This window comes from Ochotona princeps, chromosome 5, assembly GCF_030435755.1.
Source record: "Ochotona princeps isolate mOchPri1 chromosome 5, mOchPri1.hap1, whole genome shotgun sequence".
Lineage (NCBI taxonomy): Eukaryota > Metazoa > Chordata > Mammalia > Lagomorpha > Ochotonidae > Ochotona > Ochotona princeps.
In genome coordinates this window covers 11120913-11135939 of record NC_080836.1, presented here as the reverse complement: position 1 = coordinate 11135939, position 15027 = coordinate 11120913, and the positions used below count along the sequence as shown (strand labels likewise).

The following is a 15027-nucleotide window of genomic DNA, read 5'->3' as shown; positions in this document are numbered from 1 at the left end:
CTTAGGACAGAAGCGTCTGGGGGATTGTGCGGATCCACCTGCGGGCGGGGCGGCTGGAGAAAAAGAAAGCGCTCTCATGGGACTCACTTCTCCTTCCCAGCTCGGAAACACGCCGGGCTCCAGCTGATCCCGGGTCCTGGCGCCGGTACGCGCGACAGTCCCCAGGCACCGGTGACCGTGGGGGTGGCCACTCGCCCCTCCACCCCCGGCCAAGCCGCCGCGCGCTGCCATTGGCTGGCGAGGACCGGGGCGGAGCCGCCTCAGCGGGGCCCCTCCTCCCGCGGCGTCTACACCGCTGGTGAGCGCCCAGCGCAGCCACTGGACGGCACCTCGCGGGCGAACAGCGCGATGAGCCACAGCCTGGACGCGGCCCGGAGCTTCCTGGAGCGGCTGGAGGCGCAGGGCGGCTGGGAGGGGGAGGTCCTCTCCAGCGAGTTCAGCGTGAGTTGAGCGAGTGTGGACGGCCGCGCAGTGCCAGCCCATCGGCTCCTCTCCCTCTCAGTCTCTCTCCTCCTCCCTCTCTCCCTCCCCCCCCCCAACTGTTACCTCAGTCTCTTTCACCATCTACCCAAAGGGCCCCAGCGGGCAAAGTCCAAGGCCGGGTTGGCAGGGACTCACCCGCCCTCGGGTGTGTCCAGTAGTCCTCTTCCCTCTGCGAGGCGGGACGGGCCGCACACCCGGCGCAGGGAGGCAGCCGGCGCGCCTCTCCCGGGGCCCGGGAGGTCGGTGGGGTAAGGGTGAGCCCGGGGTGGGAGCCGGGCGAGAGTAGCAGGAGCAGCAGGGAAGGTGAGCGTGTGCCTTTCTCCTTGGTGACAAGGGGACCCCATGCCTCAGAAAGCCCGAGAAGACGCGGGGTGGGCGCAAGCGCTGAGCACCTCGCGGATGCTGAATCCCTAAGGCGTGCGCATCTCTGTGCGCCAAGAATTCCAACTCGCATTTCGGGGGCCCAGCCCCTGCTACGTCGTCCCCCGGACCAGGGCAAGGCCTCAAGCCGTAGACACGTGCACACTCAGTGTTTGTGGACAGGGCAGTATTAGAGATGCGTATTTGGGTCCAAGTCTTGGAAAATAGTTTTATTTTCACGTGACGATTTATACTATGGCTAGAAACTCCATCAGACAACACGCACAGCCCAACAAAGGTGGGATGGAGAAACTCATCCGAAGTTCCAACGTCAATACAAAATGCGTTAAGAGATGCGAGGGTGTTTCATAAAGTTTCAGGGAGTTCTAGGAAAAATAGCACTAAAAGATAAGGTCGTTCTGGCGTAAAAAAAATGTGCACAGTAGTTTTTTAACAAGCGTTTTTGATCAACATTTTCAAGATCTCTGAGATGATCAATACATATATATTGGCAACACGCATTGTAGTACATAAGGAATATAGGACATGCAGACTAAACGTGAAGTGTAATTTATACGGAATGGAAAGGCAGGTAGCCAACCTATGCCACCCACCTGGGGTATGATATTGCCATTAACGGCCCTCCTGCTGCACCTGCGGGAGCCTCCGGAAGGGTCCCTCCGCCCCGCCTCTGCTCTCCCCGGCTTCTTATAAACTGAAAGGCCCACTGCGTCCCTACGGCGCGACCCCAAGGGCTTCAGCGATCGGAGGGGGCGGGGGACCACAGCAAGCTTTGAGGACGGAGGCTCGCACAGGAGGGTAACTGAGGAGGTGTGATGTAATGACAAATTCCTGGTAACGTCCTGCGCTCTTTACCCGTACGGGAAAACATACCCGCGGTGTCTTGCTGCACATCGTAGTAGTTTGGAAGCGTTGCACGCCAGCGCGCACGAGCACAGGTTTATCCTGGGTCAGGCGCTCCTGTAGCTGTCACCCTCAGTGTAAACTTAAAGCCGTCGAGCCGAGCCGAGCGTGCAGGAGAGGGGGAGCTGCGAAGCTTGAGCTCCACCCGACCGCGCCTCCCCGGCCAAGTCCCCACGGCGCGTCAGGCCTGCTCGCAGGCAACTCGGGAGCGCGACCTCCAGTCGGCTGCTTCAGCGTTCTCGCCCGCTCCAAAAGGCGCCTTTTCTGACCTGGCTGCTCTGTTTTCACCCGCTAGAGCATCCTGGCCCGCTCAGCTGCCTGGAAGAGCAAGGGAGTGTGCTCTGCCAAAGCCGGCAGCCTGCGGGAGAACGTGAAGAAGAACCGCTACAAGGACGTGCTACCCTGTGAGTGGGGGCTTCGGCGGGGAGCAAGGGGCGCGCGCTCCGCCTCGCTGCCCAAGCAGGTGTCAGAGCTCCGCAGCCGCGCAGTTGTTGCCCGCCTGGAGCAGGAGGGGAGCCAGGCAAGTGCACGGACACCCCTCTCACCCGCACATCCCACATTTCTCATCTCGCCCACGGGCAGATGACCACACGCGAGTGATCCTCTCTCTGCTCCACGAGGAAGGACACGGCGACTACATCAACGGCAACTTCATCCGGGTCAGGCCTGGGGCCGGGGAGGGGGCATCTCGGGGAGGTGAGGGGGGTGAGGTAGCCTGCTGTGAGCCTGCAATGACCACGCCTCTCCCTGGTAGGGCGGGGACGGAGGCCCGGCCTACATCGCCACCCAAGGGCCGTTGCCTCACACCTTGCTGGACTTCTGGCGCTTGGTGTGGGAGTTCCGGGTCAAGGTCAGCCCTCTGAGGTGGGAGGGGTCGGCTGCCCCAGGGCTCTCAGGGCCGCGTCCTGGACCCTGTTCACAGCACCTCTGTGTGCCCTCCTCCTCGGTTTAGGTGATTCTGATGGCGTGTCGCGAGACGGAAAATGGGCGGGTAGGTATCCCGTGGGCCCCTGGGGCTCACCGTCTCCTGCAGTTGGGTCGGTTCACACCGCAGATCAGGCGTGGGGGCTCACCCTGACTCTCTGCCACATCTCTCCTTCCTTCCTGCGCTGGGGGACTCTGGCCCCTGCTCCTGGGCAGATGTGCCAAGTGCGACCTTGGGTGTGCCTGTCCCCTCTGCCCCATCCCTGCCTGCCCCTGCCTGGTTCCACAGGTACTTGTTTAGGTGTTAGGCGCTCAGTGAGAGCACCCTGGATGCTGTCACGGCACTATCTTTGTCTTGCATTCTCTGACACACTAGGGAACTCCCAGTATGGAATGCACCTGCCAGCAAGGCTATTGTTTTTGCTCTGCCTTGTGGAGACGCCATCACCCACTTCATGCCCACAATCTAGTGGCTTAACACATGGGTCCAGATTCTGCATTCGTCACCATTATGAGTTGGAGAATTTATACACACACTGCCCTCCTTCCCCCTAAAGAAATCCTGTGTTTTGAACAGTTTTTTTTCCCCATTTCCCACCGGTCTCTGTAGCCCCAGGCTGCCCCAGATATATACAGGTTCGCTGTGGGCTTGCCTATTCTGGACATTGCCATGTGTATGACTGTGCCCAGCACATAATTGAGGCTCCTGGATCAACATTTCGCTCTGTTTTATTGGCAAGTTATATTCCATTGAATGGACCTATCTGTTTGTAGACCTGGAGTCATTTCCATTTTTAAAAAGATTTGTTTATTTTAATTTGAACGTTACAGTGAGGCAGAGGCAGAAACAGAGATCTTCCATCTGTTGGTCCACTCTCCAAATGACTACAATGACTGCAGCTGGGCAAAGCCAAAAGCCAGGGGCTTCTTCATGGTCTCCTATATGGGTGGCAGGGGTCCAAGCACTTGGACCACCCTCTGTTGCTTTCTCAGGCTGTTAGCAGGGAGCTGGATCAGAACTGAAGCAGCTGGGACTTGAACGTGCCTGTCCGGCATGCGAGTGCTGCAGGGGGGAGCTTAACTTCTAATGTCACTGTGTAGGCCCGCCCATGATGGCTTGTTTGGCCATTGTGACTAACACTGTCACAGACGTTCACGTGTGTCTCTGTGTGGAGCTCCGTCTTCACTGCTCTCCACCTAGCAGTGGAATTACCGGGTCACAGGAGAACTCTATTTTAGCATTTTGAGGAACTGGCACACTGCACGCATCTCTCTGCCTCCACACTCAGCCACAGGAGGACCTGGATTTCTTCACAGGCTCACTGACACTCATTTCCGTCCTTTGGACTATCATAGAGGCTGAGAACCGGTGTTGTGTGCCTTTTCGTGGTTGTGATGAAATACGCACTGCATGTAGTTCCTCATTGCAGCCCCTTTCGGTGGCATGAAGGACAGACACAGTGGCATTTCTAGCACTCATGTCGTTATCTCGAACAGAAAATTTGTGCTGGGACCAACGCGATGGCTCAATTGGCTAATACTCCACCTGCAAGTGCCAGCATTCCACATCAGTGCTGATTTTGAGTCCCAGCTGCTCTGCTTCCCACCCAGCTCTCTGCTTGTGACTTGGGAAAGCAGTACAGGATGGTCCAAAGCCTTGGGACCCTGCACCCACCTGGGGCAGACCTGCAGGAAGCTCCTGGCTGCTGGCTTTTGATCGGCTCAGTCCTGGCCATTGCACTGTGATCATTTTCCTTTATGCTTCTGACCTGGCGTCCAAGAGATTGCTACCTAATTAAAGCTCATAAAGATTTACTCCTATGTTTTCTTCCAATTTTTAAAAAGTATTCATTTATTTATTTTGAAAGAGTTATAAAGGGGGAGAGAGATCTTCCAGCAGCTACAACAGCTAAGGCTGGGCCAGGCCAAAGCCACGGAGCTTTTCTCAGGTCTCCCACGTGGGTTGTAGGAGCCCAAGCTCTTGGGCCGTCTTCTGCTTTCCCAGGCACATTAGCAGGGAGCTGAAAGGAAGCGTAGCAGCTGGGACTCAAACCAGTGCCCAGATGGGATGCCGGGCATTATACACAATGGCTTTATGTGCTATGCCACAGCTGCAACCCTGGTGTTTGTTTTTTCTTTGCTTGTTTGTTTTGTAGACCCCAGTGTTTTGTGGTTTAATCTCTTGCATGGATGTCTCAGATTCATGTTAATTTTTGTGTGGATTATGATCTAGAAGGTCCAGATTCCTTCATTTGCATGTGGATATACCAGTGTTCTAGTATTATTTGTGGAAAGAGCAAGGCTTCCTGCATGAAATGAACTTGACCCTCCCAATGGAAACTAGCTGATTGTCAGGGTCAGCATTTATTTCTGAAGACTGTTTTATTCCATTGATCAATATGCCTAGCTTCCTGCCAGTTAAACCCAAGTTTGGATTTTAGCACTTTGACAGTGAGTTTAGAAATCAGGTACTGTGGAGTCCTCCAGATGAGCCTTTTATTTAATTTTTTAAATGTATGGCTCTAGAGCTTGGCACAATGCCTCAATTAGCTAATCCTCCCACTTCAGGTGTAGGGATCCCATATGGGCGCTGGTTCATATCCCAGCTCCTCCACTTCCCATCCAGCTCCTTTGTGGCCTGGGAAAGCAGTCAAGGATGGCCCAAAGCCTTGAGATCTGCACTCCTGGCTCCTGGTTTTGATTTGGTTCAGCTCTGGCCATTGTGACCATTTGGGGAGTGAACCAGCAAATGGAAGATTCTTCTGTCTGTCTCTTCTCTCTGTAAATCACCTCTCAAATAAAACTCAATAAATCTTGAGAAAAACAAGTTGCAGCTCCTGGTGGATCCCTCGCTGTGTGAAGAGGGTTGACGGAGCAGGCATGGCTGCCTTTGTTTTCCGGTACATTTGGCTCTTGCTGGGTCTGGGAGCTTGCCTTGCTGGCTGGAGGGGCTCACTATGCACACAGCTGGTGTGTTTGCCTCGTTTACTCCACTCTGTTGCTTTTGCCAGCTTTATTCCATGCTACCAGTCATGACGGTAGGCATGACTACATGTTAAATGCTGTGCGTCCCGGTGGAACCTGCCGTGGTCTTTTATGGCCACGACATCCTTGAGTTTAGAGATCAGTCTGTGTCATCCACAGTCCTGCTGGGATCTTGCAGGGACTGCATTGGGCGGGGGGCGCGGGCGCAAGTCACTTTGGAGGGCATTGCCATCCTAACCACATTGTCTCCCAGCCTCTCGACACGGGTGTCTTCTCCTAGCTCTAGGTCCTTGTTCATGGCTGTCAGCAGGCTTTAGTAGCGTCCAGATGACCAGCTTTGCTCCTTTAAACACTTATTCCTAAGAATTTAGTCATGTGCCTCGATGGTATTGTAAATAGCCTTGTTTCTTGCTTGGCTCACTGTAAGCCAAATAGAATTGTAGAAATACAGTTGCTCGCTCTGTATTGTCTTGTATCCTGTAACCTTCCTGAAGTTGTTTATTAGCTTTAGTAAATGGGAGTATGCATGCACGCGCGTGTGTGTGTGTGTGTGTGTGCACGCGTGTGTGTGTGGACTCTTTGGAGTTTTCTACATAGAAGATCATGTCAGCTGTAACTCAACAGTTCTATTTCTTCCTTTCCAACCTGGGTGCCCCTTCTTCCTCACATTCTTCCTCTTCTCTCTCCTCTCTCTCTCTCCCCTTCCTTGTCTCTCTTCCTCTATCCATCATCTATCTATCTGGGCTCCTTTTTCCTACTTGCACTGGCTAGAATTTTTGGGACACATAGAAATGCGAACACTCTTGCCTTTTTTCTGATTTTCAGGGCAAAACATTCATTTTTAACCATGAAGTGTGTTGCTATTTGTGGACTTTCAATGGATATTTTCTATCATGTTGAGCAGTTTTCTTTCCAGTCCTGCTTCCTTCCATGTTCCTATTATGAAGGGATGTTGGATGTGTCCAAAAAAAAAAAAATGTCTGTTTCTACTAGATAGTTACATTGTGTTGTTTTTTTAATTTACTTTTAAATTTTAATCAGAAAGTCAGATATACAGAGAGGAGGAGAGACAGAAAGGAAGATCTTCCATCTGCTGATTCACTCCACAAATGGCTGCAATAGCCAGAGCTGAGCCGATACGAAGCCAGAAGCCCGGAGCCTGTTCCAGGTCTCCCACGTGGGTGCAGGAACCCAAGGCTTCGGGCCGTCCTCGACTATTTTCCCAGACTACAAGCAGGGAGCTGGATGGGAAGTGGGGCCACCAGGATTAGAACCAGCACCCATGGAATCCCTGCACGTACAAGGTGAGGACTTAAGCCGTTAGGTTACTGCACTGGGCCCTTGTTTTGTATTTTGTTAACAAGGTGTATAACATTAATTTCTCAAATGTTAAGCTAGTCTTGCGTTCTGAGGATGAATCCCTCTTGGTCATGGTGCACAATATGTGGCTGGTGTTTCGCTGAGAGCGCTGGTTAGTTGTTTTCTTCGATGTCTTTGTCTGATTGGTTCAAATTGGCTGCAGGGTATATACTGGGGAATCTTTGTCCTGTTCCTTTTGTAACAGTTTGGGAGAGAGGGTGTCAATTCATCCGGAATTGTTTGGTCAGATTTACTGGATTATCTTCTCCAAATGCTAAAAATGAGAGCCATAGCTTTCCCATTTTTCTTCATTCTTTAGTATTTTGTGCAAATCCAAATCGGCTTGCATTGGTCTAAAAAAGCCTTTTTTTCCCCCTTTTTAAATTTCAGCGTTTTTAGGAGGTCTCAGGGTTGATTTTTGCCACACAGAGATTCTGAAAAAAATTTGCTGTCCTTCTCTTTGTTCCTTAGTGTCTCTTTTACCAGTCTGTGTGATGTGTTCAAGCTTTTTGTCTTTCTTACTGGTTTTCAGCTGCCCCAGGGTGACTTCATGTGTGTTCTCTCTGCATTTCTTGGCTTCCTCGGAGCTGGGTGTCTTAGCTCCACCAAGTGTGGGCAAGTTCTCAGCTCCTATTTCTTCAAATGTAGTTTCTGTTCTCCGTCCCCTTGACCTTCTCAACCCCAGACACACACATTAGATCCCCTGGTCTAATTCTCTGATTCTGTTTTCTTTTCTTTTCTTTTCTTTTCTTTTCTTCTCTTTTCTTTTCTTTCTCTTTCTTTCTTTCTTTCTTTCTTTCTTTCTTTCTTTCTTTCTTTCTAGTTTTCTAATAGTTTCTCTTTTATCATTTATTTCAGAAAAAAAGTTTATTTCTTTTTCATTTGAAAGGCAGCTGTGCAGAGAGAAGGAGAGAGATCTTGCATCTGCTGATTCACTCACCAAATGGTCGCAGTAGTTGGCATCCAGCCGATCCGAAGCCAGGAGCTTCCTCTGGGTTTCCCACACAGATGTAGAGGCTCAAGGACTTAAGCCATCCTTTACAGCTTTCCCATACCATGAACAGAGATCTGGATCGAAAGTGGAGCAGCCAGGACTCAAACCAGCACCCATATGGGATATCAGCACTGCAGGTGGAGGATTAGCTTGCTGTGCCACCAAGCCAGCCCCTCTCTTTTTTTCATATCGAGTATTTCTCGCAGCTCTGCTTTCACATCCACAGAACTTTCCCTCTGGAGTCTAACACTCTGGAAAACAGGGGATTTTTCCATGTTGTGTGTTTTGTTTCTTCCCGGTGGAAGTTCACTCTTTATCATATGAAGGCTGGACTTTTTTCATCTCGGAATGTATTTACCATGAGCTATTTTCAGTCTCTGGTTTCTTTCTTCATCTGTGTCATTTTGGGGACTGATGGGCTGTCATTTCCTACCTCCTTTTTTTTTTTTAATGTCTAGCAATTTTTTCGTTGGTGCTTGCTAGCGTGAGTGTAGCGCAGGTGAAGGGCTAGGATCTCCTGCCTCCCTTTCAGGGTTGTTGGCCTCTTCCTGGAAGGCAGTTCAGTTGCACACAGAGGCTGACTGGTGACTCTGAAGTCCCCTCCAGGGCGGGTCCAGGGAAGCCTCACCTCTAGCATCAGGTTAGCACCACTGGCAACGAGCAGGCCCTCTGGGTACCCCCAACTCACCCCCAGCCAGGCCTTTCTGCTGTGGCGAGAGAGAACATACTCTACTTCTGCCCCACCTCTGAACACAAGGGGATGTTCACCCGGTGGATCCCTGGTTCTCATGTTCCTCTGGAAGGTTAGTCTTACCTGGCTTCATGGGATTACATGCCAGCCTTTAAAATTTTCAGAAAACCAAGACTGTGTTTTGGCACCGTACGCTAAGCCCACCAATTAGCATCCCATGTCAGAGCCCCAGTTGGAGTCTCAGCTGCTCCACTTCCCATCCAGCTTCCTATGAATGCATCTGGGAAAGCAATGGAGGCTGGTCCATCTGCGTGGGCTCCTGCCGCCTGCATAAGAGACCAGGATGCAGTTCCTGGCACCAAGTGTCAGTCATTGCAGCCATCTGAGGAGTGAGCCAGGAGATGGAAGAACTTTCTCTTTCCCCCTGTCTGTATCATTCTGCCTTTCAATAAATACAACACATCTTTTTAAAAAATTCATGGCAGGTGCTAACATTGTGGAATAGCACATAAATCCACTGCCTGAGACACCAGCATCTTGTATGGGCACTGGTGTGACACTGGCTGCTCTACTTCCCATCCAGCTTCCTGCTGATGTCCTGGCAATACAGTGGAGGGTGCCCCAACATCTGGCCCCTGCCAGCCACATGGGAGACCTGGAGAAGCTCTTGGCTCCTGGCTTGTTGTGGTCTCTGGGGAATAACCAGGGAATAGAACATTGCACTCTCTCTCTCTTTCTACAAATCTTTCAAATAAAAGACAAGTTCACTATTCATTAAAAAAAATCATAGAAAATAACAGTAAAATACAAATTTAAGTACAAAAAAAATCCATGCCTTGTTTTTCATAATGTGTATTTTCCATGAACTTGGTAAAGGTGCCTGATGCTTATTCAGCCAGACTCAAGAAATAGACACCCCTATGCAGATTTTTGGAGGGCTGTTAGGTAATGGTGGGTTTTGTGTTTCTTCTTTTTTGCATAATTCTGCTCTTTCCGAGACTGTATCCTGCCAGTCATGGTGGCCTTGGCTTCCCTGAGCCATGACCTCTGGCCTGCCCGCTCAGCGAAGTCACTAGATTGCTCATATCCCACAGCCTTGTGCCTGTCTGCCAGCCGTGAGCTGGGCAGTTTGTCCAGGCACTGGCTGTCCTCCATGCTGACCTCCAGTGTCATGGTCAGTGATTTGGCTGGGTTCCCATGGTCAGCAGCTTCCTCCAAACCCCGCTTTGTGCCAAGTCTGCATGGGTGTGCGACCTGAGCAGTTTGGCCAGCCCCACCATGGCTGCAGCTGCCTGCCTGTGGTTCCTGCAGCAGCCTGGGCTGACCCAGGAGGGCATGGACTGTGGAGCTGCAGCTCTGAAGGTGACCCCACATCCTCATGCCACCCATTCCCCTCGGCCTTTTCAGAAGAAGTGTGAGCGCTACTGGGCCCAAGAGCAGCAGCCACTGCAAATTGGGTTTTTCTGCATCACCCTGGTGAGCTGGGGCCAGGATGGGGCTGGGGGGCTGCAGCCTGGGATGCTGGATGCTGGGGAGCATCCACTCGAGTAGGTCATCCAGGGGTGAGGGTTGGTGGCTCTTGTCCCCACACCGTGGGAGACACACAGGGCTCCCAGAGATTGACACAGCAAGTACTCACATCTCCAGATATGCATGGCCCCTGCGTTTTGACTGCGCCCATGGTCACAATTCCTTCTCGCATGTACACATGCCTGCTTGGGTTCTGGAAATCCTTCACTCTTAGCATGTTGCAAGAACCCAGGAAAATGCACTTTTTCTTTAGAACCAGAGAAATCCTTTTTTTTTTTTTTTTTTTTTTTTTTTAACCATAAGAAAGGGCATGTTTGGGTTTGTGTCTTAGCCATGGGTCCTCTCTGTGCCAACAGCAAGAGATTTTTCCACGCACGAACTGGGGCGGGGGCGGGGCGGGTGTTTGGGCTAAAGGAAGTTTTGCTGGGCTTTCTGAAGACGTGCCTTTGGGCACCTACGATGTGTGTTCTCCTCTGTCTTTTCACTTGCCCCACGTTCTCAGACCAGAGAGGCACAGCTGAACACAGACGTCACACACAGATCCCTCCAGGTCACATTCCAGAAGGTACTGTTGGCGGGGGGCGGAGAGGGAACGCACGTTCTGTAAAACAGGCATTCACAACAGCACCTTCTCTCTCTCTCTCTCTCTCTTTTTTTTTTTTTTTAATGAGGCAGAGCATCAGAAAGGGACACACACACACACACACAGAATGAGTCTATCGTGCACTGGGCCGTAACAGCTGGGTTGGTCCGGGCTAAAGCCAGGAGCCTAGAACTTCACTGTGGTCTCTCATGTGGACAGCAGGGGCCCAAGCACTCATCTACTGCTTTCCCAAGTGCATTATCAGGGCGTGGGATGGGAAGTAGAGCAGCCGGGACACCAACCGGTACTCCGGCATGGGATATAGGCATCGCCAAGTGGCAGCTTCGCCCACTGGACGTCAAGGTCACTGCTAGTCCCACTTCTCAATTACTATGGGTGGATGATTATCTGTGGGAGATGCTTAAAACTGGGCCTGACATTTAGAAGCTGCTGGAGATTCAGACACTCTCTCTGCTTTCTGTTTCAGGAATCGCGCTGTGTGCACCAGTTGCAGTACTCCTCCTGGCCAGACCGCGGCGTCCCCAGCAGCTCTGACACTGTGCTCACCATGGTGGAGGAAGCCCGGCGCCTTCATGGGACCAGCCCTGGACCACTCTGTGTCCACTGCAGGTTCAGGGACTGGGCTTCAGGGGGTGGAGTGCCAACCTGCCCCTCTGCCCGAGAGTTTTGAGAATTTAGAACTTCTTGCATGGGCTGGAGTTGTTAGCACTGGTCAAATTTGGACTGCCGGAAGCACAAACCGGATGACTCCAGATAAACCAGTGACTATAAAGTTTTCCTTTGAAATTGTAATTGGAGGGTTCTGAGAATCGAGAGGTCTTCTGCAGACCCAAATGCACCGTATTTAAAAAGGTTTATTTAGTTATTTGAAAAGCGAGTTAAACAGAATCTTTCAGCCACTGCTTCCTTCCCCAGACTGCTGCAAGCCAGCACTCTTCCAGGTCTTCCCCATGGGTGCAGGGATCCAAGTACATGCGCCATTTTCCACTGCTTTCCCAGATGCATTAGCAGCGAGTTGGACTGGAAGTGAAGCAGCAGGGATTCCCACTGGCATTCACATGGGATTCCAGTGTGGCAGGTGGTGGGTGGCTTCACCTACTAAGGCCATAACGCGGGTCCCCCAATGTACCATGGCAGCGGGGAGACACCCCTCTCCCCCCACACCAATCTAGCTCTGCTTCTCACTCTGCAGCGCGGGCTGCGGACGAACAGGGGTCCTGTGTGCCTTGGATTACGTGAGGCAGCTGCTGCTGACCGAGGTACCCCTTGGGACTGGGAAGTGCGTGGTGCTCACACGTCCGGCACTCACGGGGCCTGCACTCACGGGGCTCGTCTCTCCGGCTCCAGACCCTCCCAGGGGACTTCAGCCTCTTCCATTTGGTGTTGGAGTTGCGGAGGCAGCGGCAGTCGGTGGTGCAGACAGAGGTGCGCCCTGGGGACACGGGGCCGCCCCCCACCCCCGCATCCCTCCTTGATGGGCGCTCACTCCGACAGGAGCAGTACCGGTTCCTACACCGCACGGTGGCCCAGATGTTCCGCTCAGCGCTGCAGACAGCCAGCACCGTGTATCAGAACGTCAAGGAGGTAGCACGCCGTCTGCCCACTCGCGTCCATGCTCTAGCCCCTCGCCTGGAGCACATCCAGCGGCCCCACAACCCTCCCTGCCTATCTTCCCCAGAACCTTGCACCCGTCTGTGCCACTGAGGCCCTGTCCTCCTTGAGAGAGTCTCCAGCATGGCTTCTAGACGCGTCCCACCAAGCAGGCAGGGTCCTCAGGTACTGACCGTGCCCCTCCCTCCACCCCCAAGCTCTGAAGCCGTGCCAGCCCTCTCCTTCCTCGTCCAGCATGTGCTCGGAGTCTGGATACACCCCCCAAAAATGCCACTGCCACAGCCTCTAGTCCTAAACCCGGACCCCACGTTCCGAGGTGAGCTCTTTCCTTGCTCTCAAACATGACTTTCAGCAAGTATTTCTCAGGCCTTAGCCTGGTTGGCGCAGGTAGTAGGGGACACTGAGTCGGTTGGCGCAGGTAGTAGGGGACACTGAGTCTCCTTCGACGCAAGGGATGTCGCCCTTCACTCCGGGGCTAGCCTCTTTACTTGCCACTTCCTCTCTCTCTCTCTAACTCCATGCCCAAGTTCACAGGCACGACCACCCTCTATTCCGGAGACCTGCGCCTTCGTACACCTGTCATGCTGTCCCTGCCTCGCCCCTCCACTTAACTGGCTGGGCGCGCAGAGGCGCGGGGGTGGGGGGCCCTGTGCAGGCCCCACCCGGTGCCCTCTGAACCCCAGAGCCTTCTCCCTTCTTTCCTGCGTGGGCCGTCGGGGAGGGCAGGAAGCCTGCGGTTTGGGCGAGGGCGGCTCACATTTTCCGTTTCACTTCCTCCGCGCGCTCCTCGTCCGCAGGAGCACCTCCGAGCCCGGGGCGCCGACCCTCACCATGGCCGACACATACGCGGTGGTGCAGAAGCGCGGGACCTCCTCGACTGCGGGCGCAGGTGCGGGTTCGGGCGCGCGGACAGGTGGCCCGGACGCGGAGAGGCTCTACAGCCACGTGACGCCGCGCGCCCTGCGGCCGGGAGCGCAAGCGGAGGACAACGCGCGGGGGGTGCTGCCTGCGCGCGGTGAGTCGAGGCCGGCCCTGGGCGCTGGGGCGTCCGGCCGCCCGGGCTGGGGCTAGGGCGGGCCGCCACCCACCTGCTACTTCTCCGGAACTCGCAGCTTGCTGGACAACTGCCCTCTTCCCTCCTCCCCCAGGCTGCTCTTGGCGTTCTTTAGTTACACCCCCTGTCTATGGGGCACACCCCCAAAACGTCTTCAGACTGAACCAGCTGGGTTCCTGGCTGTGATGTCAGCTTGTTTGTGCGGTGAGGGCCAGGGCGGATATACGGGGCTTGGCCACTCCCACCCCCGCCTGCTGTCCTCCCACCCCCAGTCGGCCACCTCGGAGGGCCTCTGGGCTTCCCCTGAGGTCCCAGGGCCGCCTGCCCAGGCTGAGGTCCCCAGTACCCTGGGGCACCAGCTGAGCTGAGCTAAGCTTTGGGCTGGTCTTCTGCCCACAGCTGCTGCTGACCAAAGCCCTGCAGGACCCGACGCGTATGAAGAGGTGGCTGATCCGGCTCAGACCGGTGGAATGGGTAAGAAGCCGGAGCCTGTATTCCTGTGGCCCCCAGTGAACCCTAGGAGTTTGGAATACAGAGCTGGGGGCCTGTTCGAGCAGGTGGATGTGGTGGCAGAGGCTTGGGGACAACCGCTTGCAAACTGGCCACCTTCCCACACCCCATCTCCTCCGTGTGACCCACTTTTCCTCCCCCAGGCTTCAATCTGCGTGTTGGAAGGCCAAAAGGGCCGCGGGACCCTCCTGCCGAGTGGACCCGAGTGTGAGCGCTGCCCCCGCTCCGTTTGGCTCTGCCTGCTGCTGCTTGCGGGAGTTGAACTCCGCTCTTCCATGCTACGGATTGGAAATGGGGATGCTGGGCTTGGATTACAATAAAAGCCTGGAAGCCTGGGGACTTTAGGGGCTTAGCCCCATTGATGCCGGTGTGCCAAGCTGAAGGCCTGGGCAGGTGCGGCTGCTTCTAGCTGATGCCAGAAAGAACCTGGGGGAGGGCATTGTGCTATTGGGTTGGGCCATCTCCTGCTCAAACCAGCATCTCATATGGGTGCTGGTTGGAGTCCTGGCTGCTGTACTTCTGATCCAGCACCCTGCTAATGTGCCTGGGAAAGCAGCGAAGGATGGCTCAAGTGCTTGGGCCCCTGCACCCACGTGGGAGACCCAAAAGAAGCTCCTGACTCCCAGCTTTGGTCTAGCCCAGCTGTGGCTGTTTCGGCCATTTAGAGAGTGAACAAGAGAATGGAAGATCTCTCCTTCCCATCCTTGCCCTGTAACTCTGCCTTTTAAATAAATAATATTTTTTATAAAAGAAAAGACTACAAGATGGGCATGGTCCCTGGGTTGTGAAGGAAAGCATGCACAGATAGGCCTGCTGAGGCTGTTCCTGCCCCACAGATCAAACTGGTCCATGTTTGGTGTCTGAGCATCCCAGACGACCAAGTGATCCCAGGGGGAAAAAGATAGACCCTCATGCACCTTCCCCAGCCACTCCAATCTTAAAATAGCCTCATCCAGGCAGACTGTCCCAGACAGCTAAAAAGACCTCTCAGATAAACA

The 15027-nt window shown here is 53.7% G+C and overlaps 1 protein-coding gene across 4 annotated transcripts; it reads left to right on the top strand.

Moving 5' to 3' along the window:
• The first annotated feature begins 205 nt into the window (after positions 1 to 205).
• PTPN18 (protein tyrosine phosphatase non-receptor type 18) lies at positions 206 to 14391 on the top strand. Of its 4 annotated transcripts, none has more exons than XR_009245422.1 (15): positions 206 to 441; positions 2063 to 2171; positions 2350 to 2426; positions 2522 to 2617; positions 2720 to 2758; positions 10128 to 10196; positions 10753 to 10815; positions 11321 to 11463; positions 12047 to 12113; positions 12202 to 12438; positions 12533 to 12630; positions 13263 to 13480; positions 13614 to 13723; positions 13919 to 13993; positions 14173 to 14235. XR_009245422.1 is itself a non-coding variant. In XM_058664386.1 (15 exons), exons 1-15 carry the CDS (start codon positions 349 to 351, stop codon positions 14238 to 14240), a joined length of 1383 nt encoding a protein of 460 aa, XP_058520369.1. In that variant the 5' UTR covers positions 287 to 348; the 3' UTR covers positions 14241 to 14391. The 4 variants fall into 4 exon arrangements, 3 of the variants coding, with proteins under 3 accessions (XP_058520368.1, XP_058520367.1, XP_058520369.1); XM_058664386.1 differs by lacking the exon at positions 13614 to 13723 and having other exon boundaries at positions 287 to 441; positions 12202 to 12279; positions 12349 to 12438; positions 14173 to 14391; XM_058664385.1 differs by lacking the exon at positions 13614 to 13723 and having other exon boundaries at positions 279 to 441; positions 10131 to 10196; positions 14173 to 14391.
• Positions 14392 to 15027: the final 636 nt, after the last annotated feature.

What these genes read in the sequence shown, in the direction of transcription:
- PTPN18 (XM_058664384.1), top strand. Translation starts at nt 349, where the DNA reads ATGAGCCACAGCCTGGACGCGGCCCGGAGCTTCCTGGAGCGGCTGGAG. An exon ending in GGCAGCTGCTGCTGACCGAG is followed by an intron (nt 12,114 to 12,201) that starts GTACCCCTTGGG and finishes CTCCGGCTCCAG; the next exon opens with ACCCTCCCAGGGGACTTCAG. An exon ending in CAAGCAGGCAGGGTCCTCAG is followed by an intron (nt 12,631 to 13,262) that starts GTACTGACCGTG and finishes CCTCGTCCGCAG; the next exon opens with GAGCACCTCCGAGCCCGGGG.